Below are 10,980 nucleotides of genomic sequence, written 5' to 3'. Positions count from 1 at the left end.
GTATCCTGAAACTTCGAAAAACAATAACTTTATCTTTAAAAATAAAAACCTAACTATATTTTCACAATATAAATAGACAGGAAAGACTTTCTTTGCATCATAGCTTCCAAATTCATTCAAAAAAGATGGTACTTACAAATTATATGGGTCTCCTCTCCATGTACTCAAGCGCCTTTACCAACATCAGCTGTTGTCGTCATTAGGCGCAGGAGGGTTTAGCAAAGGAAATAATTTTTTTAAATTTAATTTATTAAGAAGGTCAATGAGAAGTAAAATTTAGCATTTCTTTATGAATTTGCAAAAAACATTAGTTGCGTGTTGATGTTTTTATGAGCGTTGTACAGTAAAATTTGTAGTACTGAAGTTTCATAACTCCACTCTGTTAACCAATCTCTTAAGCAAGGCTGTCAATGTCCTGTCACAATCAAAACAACCTAAATCTATTGTAAGCCGGTCCATTTTCTTATCCATATTTGCGATCAAGATCAGATCAATATTCCGGCATGGTAAATATTACGGCGCCGTAATCCAGCTTTGTAAAATTAAATAGCTTCAAAATGTTTAGGATGTTTCGGCTTTTGCAGACGAGAATTTTAATCCCGTCGAATGGATTAACAAAATGTACACGTCGGCTCCTCCAGCTGAAACCGAGAAAAACAAAGAAGTATGTATTATTGAAAGTGAATATTTACATGAAATGCAATGCTTGACTTTTTTGTCCTTTTTTGCCAGCAATTCCAGCTGTCTTTATTGAAAAAATTGCAAGTGTACACACACCAAGTCAGCAATGCCTTAGAAGACTCAAGTCAGAAGGTATGTATCCCACAAATTAAATGTTCAGTATGTGGAAAAATATTTGAATATTTTGTGCCAAAGGTGCTTCAACACCTGCCCCAGGTATTCAGGGATGCGGAGCAGTTAAATCAAGAGGCCTTACTTCTCAAAGAAAAAATGCATTCTGTTAAAGAGGAATTAGCAAATGTAAAATCTACGCCCTTTTTCTTTTCCCCTTTAATAACAACTTTATTACAGGCAGAGCAAAACACTGGGCATTCTATGGCAGCGTTAGAAAAGATAGACCAACTGAAAACTAATTTGCAGGCAGCAAAACAAGCTCTGCACGAAGTGGACAATTGGACAATATTGGTCACTCAGTTTGAGGAGGTTTGGCTCTGATTTTCTCTCTTGATCATTCGGCTCACTCTAATATCATTCCAGAACTTTGAAAAGTCTGACCTCAGCGCAATGGCCTCAAAACTTGTCAGTATGCAAAAAAGCTTAAGAATTTTGGCAACTGCACCTGATGTAGAGGCAAAACAGTTGCAGTTGGAAGGGCTGAAAAATAGGCTAGAGGCTAAAGCCAGCCCATCTTTGGTCCAAGCCTTTACCACTGGTTCGCTAGGTAAATTTGCCTGCTTATAGAAATGCAAATTTTAATAATATTGTGATGTTCAAGGCAGGGTTTCTATCTTATTGCTTATTGAAAGAGATATAAAGAGATTCGTAGGAAAACTATGTCATAATTCAATATTCACTAAAAAAAACTCGACATTTTTGTATGAAATAAAAACAAGGTGATACATGCAATAATTTTCCAGTTTGAAGTTACTAAAGTTATAGTATTTTCACCAAATTGACATGATGATGTTTTTCACCAGTTTTTTCAAAAGTCTGCAAATAACCTGTTAAAGCGTTTTAATGTATGTGCTTATAGTTATAAAAATTATTTTAAGTAAATGCAAACGTTTGTAACTAAATAAATTCATTTCAGGTGAATCGAAGAAGTTGGTGGACGTTTTTAATTCGATTGTAAGATTACCGCAGCTTCTGAAGTACCACCACAAGTGCCAGGAGAAAAATCTATACCAAAAGCTAAAGGAACTCGCTGAACAAGAGCAGGATGAGTCTGCTGATGAGTGTCTGCGGCGTGTATATGATGCGACTCTCGCGTCCTGGGCAGAGCAAGCGCGATGGTGCTCAGAGGTCTTTCCAGACACTCCCTGCCTGAATATTCTGCTTCCGCTGTTTGCTGATCTACTGGTTGCGCTTGAACCATCGATCAGCTCCTGCATCGGATCGGCACTCAGCCACGAGGATTGCATTGCTGCCCTAACAGACCTGAGGCAGGTCACAAAAGGTTTTGGTACAAAACTGAACCTTGCAGTTGATGGAATGATGCAAGGTATGAATATTTAAGCACAATTATTTATTTTCTCAAAGTTGGCCTATTGTCAACAAATTGTGTGGGAGGTTTTGTTCCAAAAATTGCTTTGATGCGAACTGCAAAAATATAAATCACAATAAATCAGATGTTTTATGAAGATTTTGTGCATATTAACAATATAAAACCCCCTTAAATATAGTTAATCATATCCAAATCTTCTAAAATTCTAAGCAAATTCCTAGTTAGACCACTTTATTACAGCTATGTACTTGAAATTATGAATTTGTTGCAGATTGCACATTGGACGCTGACATGATTCTAGCTCTAGCTCAGGCAGTAAACGCGCCTTGGGTGATTGGCGTACAAAGATACGGAGAGCTCGAAAAACCTCGCCTTCTGGCCGTGATTTCCCAGACTGAGTCGCTCACTTTGGAGGACAGGGTGCAAATGTTTGGCCAAACCAAAGTTATTGACCTCACCTCTGCCGCTGTTAGTCGGTGCATGAAACTGACAGATGGATGCGGTGCTGCTGGTCTCCTCCTTGCTATTGAGGTAAACAACTGGAAGATAAAGATGAAGAAGAAAATGAAAACAAAAATACCCTTCAGGCCTTTACAGAAAAGTATATATCCATCCAAATCCAAACACTGGAGGAGCTTTTGAAGGAAAAGAGCGAAAATGAAGACTGGACACTGTTCAAAATGTGCCTCAGCATGCTGCAGTCCAGCGGTAAAGTCAAGCAAATATTATTTTAGAAGAATATGATGAAAACTAATCCTGATTAATAGGTGAACTGATGGTGCAGCTTGAAGAACTGGACAACCTGATAAGTAATAGTTTACGCCAGCTGTTGAAGCTCGTGTCTGCGCCTAGCACCAGTGCTGCGGAAAAATTTGATGAACTCCTTCTGACCCCAGACGGACGCTCCAACCTTCATTTGTTGATGGATAAAGCTTACAAAGGTGATAATCAGATGCAATATCTCCACAGTGTACGTAATAAGTGTTGTCAGGGGATCCTTTATTGGAAGCGCCTCTGAGAAATGGAACAAACCTGTGCTCAACAGCGCACAAAACGGCAGTTGAAGTAATTGTTTCCCCAGTAATGCCTCAGCTTGACGCTGTGCTCGCAGCCAAAACGTGGCAATTACATAGAGTGTCAGCTGATCTGCCAGATTTCAGCTTCTCGCCCCAGGAATACATCACTCAAGTAAGAAAATGAACAATATAAAACAAAATCAGGAAAAACTTATTTTTTCCCTTTGCAGATTGGGCAGTATTTGATGACGTTGCCACAGCACCTGGAACCATTCCTGGACAGTCAATCGCTAAAATTTGGCCTAAATAAAGCCGGACTTGACATTCAGGGTAGCGCAGCTGAACTTCTTTTAAACTCTGTGTCAAAGAGCCTCAACCAGGCGTACTGTGAGCGAATTTTGACGCTAGAAGAAATTGGACCAGCAGCCGCAAAGCAGTTGGCTATAGATATCAGTAGGCTATGAGCTAAAATCACAAGTATGGATTTCACTTTTGTCCTGATTATTCAGATTATTTGGGAAACGTGCTGGAAGACCTTGGCATGTCTCTTTCAGAGCCGCTGCAGCAAGTGTGCCTCCTGCTAAAGCTTCCTCCCCAGGATTACCAGACGGGCAGTTCTGGGTGCTCTCCTCGCCTGGTAGCAGCCATCCGGCAAGTCAGAACTCTAACTTCTTCCAACTGACTGTGAGAATAGTGTTGTGAGTTTGTAAAATACGTTGTTGAATATTGAGCGAGAATATATTGCATTTTATCATGTACACAATAAATCAATCTTTTAAGAAAACAAAGAAAGAAATACATAGGTTCAATCTTTAAATTAAGAAAAACTGAATGGCTTTACTCTGTGTGGAAAGTTAGTTCTGGCCGGTTATAGCTAATAGTGAAATTTATATGAGGAAGTGTAAATAATTCTTGTACAGCTGAACGTGTTACTTAATTTCCCCTCATAGAATTTCCCTATTAGCTAACCGTCCAGAGTCACTTTTCCACATAGAGTAGAGCCATTCAGTTTTTCCTTAACATATCAATATCGTTTCTAATTTTTGAAGTAGCCATTGGCAATCAGCCTTTTCCATTCTGTTCCGTAGGGGAACGCGTATTGCTCCAAAACTGAAGTTTTGAATTGAGTGCTGTACCCTGGCGCCTGCGTAAGCGTGAAAAAGCCAATTAATTATGGATAGTGCAATCAAAGTTTGTAAATCGGTTACCAGTGGGGCGATGTAGCAGGCAGTTTCATTTAAAATGCAGGGGTTCACAAAGTGCTCATGCTCCTCAGCGACGTGCTCAATAAACCGGCCTTCTTTTTCCCCTGAAATTGAAATGTAGTCGAAAATCTGCAGGTGCTGCACCATTTCACATAAGCCAACTCCTCCAGCATGTGGGCAAACCTTAACTGCATGTGAAATTGTTTAAATTAAGGCTAAGCGAAACAGCAAGTAATTCACCATTGCAATGCTTTGCCATCAAAAGGATGGCTAAAATTTCATTGACGCCTCCGACTCGGCATGAATCGATCTGGCAATATTTCATTGCCTTTGCCTGCAGAAATTGTTTGAACATGACTCTGTTGCAACACATTTCCCCAGTGGCCACTCCGATTCCTAGGGGTTCCAGGGCCTGCAGAAGCCAAATTTGTTTTAAATTGAAAAATTTTTGAAAGTAAATTTTTACTTCAGCGATTTCGGCATGGCCCAAAATATCGTCAGGGGATGTTGGTTCTTCAATCCACAGGGGTTTAAATGGAGCCAAAGGCTTCATCCAGTCGATGGCCTCCTGCACCTCCCACCGTTGGTTTGCATCCACCATCTAATTTTGAATTTTATTTTTTGTCTGAAGTTCACCTGAATTTTGGTACCAGTATTTTGTCATCGCCAATGATTTCGCGGACCATTTTGCATCGTTCTATGTCGCTCTGCAGGTCCTGGCCAACTTTTATTTTGAACGCAGTGAAGCCTCTCTGCATCAGATCCTCGCACTGCTGCCTCACTTTCTCAGGCGAGTAACCCAGCCAGCCTTGTTATTGTCACATGCTATATTTTTCGCACCAAGCTCTGTATTTTCTACCTGCTTGAGTGGTGTAAGCAGGGTAGCCGCTCTGCCTCATCTCTGCCTCTCGCTCCTCTTTGCCGGGGTTTAGTTCCATTAGAATTTTAAAAGCATCGTTCCTTGTCATTACATTGGACCTGTTCCAATGATATTAAATGCAAATAATAATCTTTTGGAATGAGACAGGAAAATATTGAGCCGAATTATAAATTGTCATTTCTTTCCAAAAGAACTTTAAACAAATTAACAAAATATTAAACTGTTTAACTTATAAGACAGTTAAACTGAGTAATTGGAAAAAGTACTGGCTGACTATTTGAGATTAATTGTTTTTTCCTACGTATATCTGAGGTCGATACAAGAGAGTAACTCCTCTGTGCTCAGGTCGACCAGCAGCTTCCAGAGAGGTTTTTTCTCCATCCGGGCCCACAAGTCCCAAAGGGCATTGACAATGGCAGCCGCAGCCAAGTGCATCACGCCTTTTTCGGGGCCCAACTGTATTTTTTCACGGGTTTCAGATCATATTTTTAAAATTTTAATTGATTTTCGGACCCATCGGAGCTGAGATTCGCTTGTTAACTCGCGCCAAAACTCTCCAAATTTCCTGAAAATGTCCTCATATGCTCTCTTTTTCAAGACCAGAAATGACAGAGACTTCACAGCTTGGACAACTGAAAATATATTTTTCATCCTTCAATATATTTTATAATGTCTTTTGTTTAGTAGACCAATTTTCTAATTAGAAGAAAAACGGTTTTACTCTATTGAATTAAAATCGACTAAATTTATATTTGAGACTTTTCATGGAAATTATTGAGGCATTTTTTACGCTTAGTTAGTGTGCCGCATAAGTGTGTGCAATATTATCTCTCACGAAGAAAAAAAAACATATTTCGAAAGCAGCAGTTTTTCAGATGTTATAAATCGACAAGACTATCACACCAATTTCTGTTCCTCGCCCAATGGTGAATGTGAGTCCGTAACCTTGGTGCCCGCCGGCAGTTCGGACCGTCACGTAAGCGCAAGAGTAATCTGGATCAGTGTGCTAGAAATATAAGCGAGAGATAATTAATTTTCCTTGTTGATTGATGAATATTTGTTTAATGTATTACCATAGCATCAGATCCATGCGCTTTGAGCGATGTTGGGAAGCGAACGTCATTACACTCCAGAGAAATTATTTGTGTCATCTCAATGATAGCTGCGCGCACTCCCGTTTAACGCAAAATAGCTTTCACTTGCGTATAGGTCGTTGGGTTGGGTATCTCTCGCGTCTCGTTGAACCACTTGATAACGAAAATAATACTTAGGTTCAGGGGCTTTGGGCTGTATCCACTAGGTGGTGTCCGATCATTCAACTCAAATTCGAGAAAAGTGGCGCCAATGACACACTTTTCACTGCTAACAGTTGTGCACAGAGAGAAAAGCAGCGTTCTTTAATCTCTTTGATGCATTGTTTGACCTGCGAGTCTTATTTAAGTTGAATCCAATTACCGGAATTACCATTTCAGCCCGAAGAATGATTGTCTTAATGCGTGTAGTTAAGAGAAAGTCACAAATTGCTTTTTGGCAGTTTGCAATATTGACTCTTTTATTGATGATATTATAGATTAAACATATATAATATAATATTCATAACATATTTATTTTACATTTTCTTCAAGTTATCTACAGTATAAATTTATGCTAAATAAATTATACTCTACTAAAAAGTCGTCGCAAGAAAAGTGTAAAACAAAAAATGCGCGCGTTCTTCTTCCGGTGATCATTCCTGCTGAGTTGCGGTCTTGGGGGTTGCTTCGGGGTTATTAGGCGTAGTAGGGAGCGTGCGCGACGACGGGCGCATGGGCCACGACGGTCGGCGCGTGGTAAGCTACCGGCGCGTGGTAAGCCAGTGGTGCGTGGTAGGCGACGGGGGTGGCAAGCTTAGCGTAGGCGACGGGGGCTGCTACCTTGGCGTAGGTGACGGGGGTGGCAACCTTGGCTACCACAGGGGTGGCAACGACCGCCTTGGCCGGCTCCTTGTTGACCACGGCGTTGAATCCGTTGACAGGGTCGGCGGTGTAGTCGACAACGCGGCGGCTGCCGTCAGGCTCGACCAGCGAGTAGGAGCCCTGGACGACGTCACCGTCGCGGCTCTCGTGCTGCTCCTTGTTGTCGCCGGTCACCGCGTCACTCACGGAGTAAGAGAAGCTAAAAAATGTATGCGGGTCTAACTTAGGAAACGAGGGCAAAGACCACCGTGTGGCTTTAATGTTTTATTTATCGAAATTGCGAAAGGTATGACACAGCGCAGTACCAGAGGCCAAAGCAAATTAGAAAAAATGAAATTGAAAATAGGTCAACTACATGGTTTTCATTACAGGTTCAGGACGGGCTGAAATTAGCTGGCCGACCATAAAAATTCATTTTTTAAATTTCACCCGAGACCAAGAACCAGTAACTTAGGAAAAAATATAATATATAGGCATAAACCTCGTTCTGGTTCCAATAATTTTCATCTGTGGCATTCCAGGACTTGATTAAATTGTTGGCTCAAATAGTTTGACTTTTTTAAATTTTATAATAATTTGTGGCACTCGAAATATATCGAACAAAAAAAGTTAAAAATAATACGAGTTATTTAATGACCCAATAATCGGATTGGTGCCACACCCGCCATTGATTATAAAATTTTGTATTTCGTAGCAAAAACCTTTAAAGTGATTTTTAGTTCAATCACCCTCAATTTTTAAATTGCAAAATATCGCACCTTTTGAATGGTTCCTTTATCGTAGCAGTCGAGTGCTTTGAATTGATAATAAAAACACGGTGTACGATTACACTAAGTGCAGATTGAGCGCGCCAATTACAATTTTGTGCAGCACTGTGTTCTAGTGCCTTACTCACACGGTTCGTTAAATTTAAACGTTTTAGGTTACATATCAGTAACGTAGCCTTAAATTGCGGTTTGATATGAAAATTTTTGGTTGAGAACATAAAAATTGAACTTCATAATTCAGAAAATCGACTAAGGAAAATGCAAGAGTTAAATTAAAAGTAATTATGACAAGTATATACTATAATCATCTATTTAATGTTTGTAAACTAATTTAGTTTTAAAGAGCTAGCAATTAATCTTTAGATTTCTCCCTTGAGTGAAATGCTTGATTGCTTTTGATAAATCATCGCAGCATTCTGTCTTGCGACCTGGTAAATTGTTTTTGAACATAACAGTGCTTGACACGTAAGAGAAATCCGTGAATAATGAACGATGTTTAATACCTGTACTGCGGATGTGCGTCGAAGTCGTTGGACTCCGCCTTGGCAGCGACTTTGGCGATCGGGGCGGCGTAGGCAACTGGGGCGGCATAGGCAACGGGAGCGTGCGCGACGTAAGGAGCGTGGCTGTAGACGGCGGGAGCGTGGCTGTAGATGGCGGGAGCGATGACGCCAGCATGGGCAACGCCGGCCAGGGCGACCAGGAGAGCAACCTGAGCAAAGGCAGGGTGTAAACAGGGCCAGAGTGAGGCTAGGCAGGTACTCACCTTGCAGATCATGTTGACCGGAGATGATTGTGTCTGCGAAATGATGACTCTTCGGTGCGTCGTCGCGCTATTTATACTCGGAGGCGCATAAGGGGCGAAGATGGCTTTTCAGGGGTCGCTCCAGAATGGAAAATGCGATCGAGTGTGGGGGCCAAAGAGTGGGAAATGTAACAACTAGTTATTCCCATCTTTTGATACCTTCGAAGTTGTCACGTGCTCCTCGGCAAACCCATCTTGCGCGCCAGCTCTCGTAATGAGAGTTTAATTGTGTCGCGCGCGCGTTTGTCGCGCTGCACATAACCTTATGCCCACTCTTGGTGGATTCCAATTTCCAAACAATGCTGGGAGATTGATTGGCCACGCCTGTTTAAAGAGCTTGGCTCTGCTTTTATTTTTAGTGGTCGCCGCCTTAGTCGTCGTTGAGTTGCGCGACAGGGTCAGTAATTAACCATACAAGTGCATAGAGCAGTCAGGTCGCTTTATTTAGGTGAGACGTTGCGTGCGTTTGCCCGCGCGACTCATGCGGTATCATATTCTTGCTGCGCTTCAGTGTTGTACGTGTGGTCATATAAAATCTCCAATTGTCAGCAGCTATAGACTTGAGAATTAAGTGGAGAAACTCGTAAACTCTATATACTTTTAAAAACTCAAGACTCGTGGAGACTGTAAATCATTCTTGCGATGGTAGTACTATTTAAATTTCTAGTCGAATTACGTTAAAAAAGAAAATTTAATTATGTTCTCAATAGGACCCAGGTGCTAATTATTCAATTGTGAGATGTATTAAATTTTTCCCAAGGTACTAATTTTCTTATAATGCATTCAGATATCTCACATGAAATGTTTTAATTGAACGAAATCAGAATTTCCGATTTTAAGTTGAAGGTTTCCCAATTTATCGTGATGTTTCGCACAAATTATATTTTTTGTGCTTATATAGTAATTAGAGTGACAATTAATTTTGGAAACCACACAACCGAAAAAGTTATTGCCAGAGAAACCTTGATTCAATATTCACGCAATCGACTTTTGAAAATAATAACAAACAATTTCTTACGATGGATAAACGCGGTATTAATTAGTTTTTCCTCTCGAGTTTTACATATAGCAACCCATCCTCAGACAATTATACAAAAAAAAGAAGAAGTAATTTTCATAAATATTTTAGTTTTCACAAAATTGCGCGAGTATTTCTTTAATTTTTTCAAGTCCTTAGATTTCAGGAAAACCTTTGTACAGTTATTGTAGGAAGTAAGCCAAGCTCTGTAGTGTATTTGTAAAAGATATTCCTAATTCCTCATAGCACCTGTTCCAAGTGCTGTGTATACAAAATGATGACTCAGCAAGAGAGTCGTTATAACTTTCCTCATTCATAAAACACGAAGCAAAGATATTTTAGCATGATGAATATATAAATGCTTTTCAATTCATATTAATTGTTATGCTAATCGTAGCAAACGCCCATTCTTGACACTCTTAATATCCAAACCAACTGTTTATATTATTATTAAAAATACAAAGTGTTGCAATATCTTCACACTATTTTTTTGTCAGAGTTTGCTATAACAATTAAGGAGCCAGGAAAATCAACACGTGCTATAATTTTCCTCCTCACTCATTACATCATTATATAGTCATTATTCCAAAACATCTTGTCGTTCCATCCCACAAATCATAGTCATATGTTGGGCCGTTGCAAATTGAGTTAATGACGCATTTTGCGCTTTCTTAAAACGCGAAATGTTGGCTGGGATACGCTGATGCCACCGACCGCTCGCTCACAATAAGAGTGAGCGTCGTCTGGCACCATGCACCGCAGGAAGAAAGAAAGTGAGATGAGGCCAAAAAGCGACGAGTGCGATGAGCAGGACGCGGCTAATTCCCATGCCGGGAACGTGCGCGATTTATTTGATGCTTTCGTGCTCAAGCCATGCATCTTTTCCGGATGAGCAATCTAGCTGAACAGTCTGATCTTCGCCACTTTCCTTTGATTATCACGATCTTCACTCCACTCAGCAAAGCTATAAAAAAAATAATACGCATCTCCCTCGCATTGAAAACCTCTGAAATCAGCATCTATAATTACTGATTATAACGGTGTCGCTGAAAGATGATGCTTCAAAAATAAGAAATGTATATACACGCAGTTTCTTGATACTTCTTCAATCGCAAATTTGGTTGGTCATCAATATTTTGTAACTTTTCA

General features: G+C 40.3%; 3 protein-coding genes across 4 annotated transcripts; 1 reads left to right on the top strand and 2 right to left on the bottom strand.

The window, feature by feature from the left end:
- The first annotated feature begins 237 nt into the window (after positions 1-237).
- Cog7 (conserved oligomeric Golgi complex subunit 7) lies at positions 238-3,965 on the top strand. 2 transcript variants are annotated; one of them, XM_065484193.1, is made up of 13 exons: positions 238-506; positions 566-664; positions 733-813; positions 877-981; positions 1,033-1,164; positions 1,219-1,402; positions 1,772-2,182; positions 2,457-2,716; positions 2,773-2,893; positions 2,953-3,126; positions 3,177-3,373; positions 3,432-3,654; positions 3,711-3,965. In XM_065484193.1, exons 1-13 carry the CDS (start codon positions 504-506, stop codon positions 3,881-3,883), a joined length of 2,163 nt encoding a protein of 720 aa, XP_065340265.1. In that variant the 5' UTR covers positions 238-503; the 3' UTR covers positions 3,884-3,965. The 2 variants fall into 2 exon arrangements, with proteins under 2 accessions (XP_065340265.1, XP_065340273.1); XM_065484201.1 differs by lacking the exon at positions 238-506 and having other exon boundaries at positions 551-664; positions 3,711-3,964.
- A 4-nt stretch (positions 3,966-3,969) lies between these two features.
- LOC135939750 (mitochondrial enolase superfamily member 1-like) lies at positions 3,970-6,543 on the bottom strand. The gene is made up of 10 exons (XM_065484303.1): positions 6,360-6,543; positions 6,190-6,292; positions 5,800-5,918; positions 5,588-5,742; positions 5,266-5,384; positions 5,057-5,214; positions 4,873-5,007; positions 4,647-4,818; positions 4,410-4,594; positions 3,970-4,345 (listed from the first exon to the last, which is right to left on the bottom strand). The coding sequence occupies exons 1-10, from the start codon at positions 6,435-6,437 to the stop codon at positions 4,238-4,240; spliced, it is 1,332 nt and encodes a 443-aa protein (XP_065340375.1). The 5' UTR covers positions 6,438-6,543; the 3' UTR covers positions 3,970-4,237.
- A 263-nt stretch (positions 6,544-6,806) lies between these two features.
- Positions 6,807-8,984, bottom strand: LOC135939880 (larval cuticle protein A3A-like). The gene is made up of 3 exons (XM_065484487.1): positions 8,775-8,984; positions 8,512-8,720; positions 6,807-7,440 (listed from the first exon to the last, which is right to left on the bottom strand). Exons 1-3 carry the CDS (start codon positions 8,784-8,786, stop codon positions 7,056-7,058), a joined length of 606 nt encoding a protein of 201 aa, XP_065340559.1. The 5' UTR covers positions 8,787-8,984; the 3' UTR covers positions 6,807-7,055.
- Positions 8,985-10,980: the final 1,996 nt, after the last annotated feature.

This window comes from Cloeon dipterum, chromosome 1 (genome assembly GCF_949628265.1).
Source record: "Cloeon dipterum chromosome 1, ieCloDipt1.1, whole genome shotgun sequence".
NCBI classification, from domain to species: domain Eukaryota; kingdom Metazoa; phylum Arthropoda; class Insecta; order Ephemeroptera; family Baetidae; genus Cloeon; species Cloeon dipterum.
Note: the sequence above shows the minus strand (reverse complement) of the source record. Positions and strands in the feature narration are given on the sequence as shown.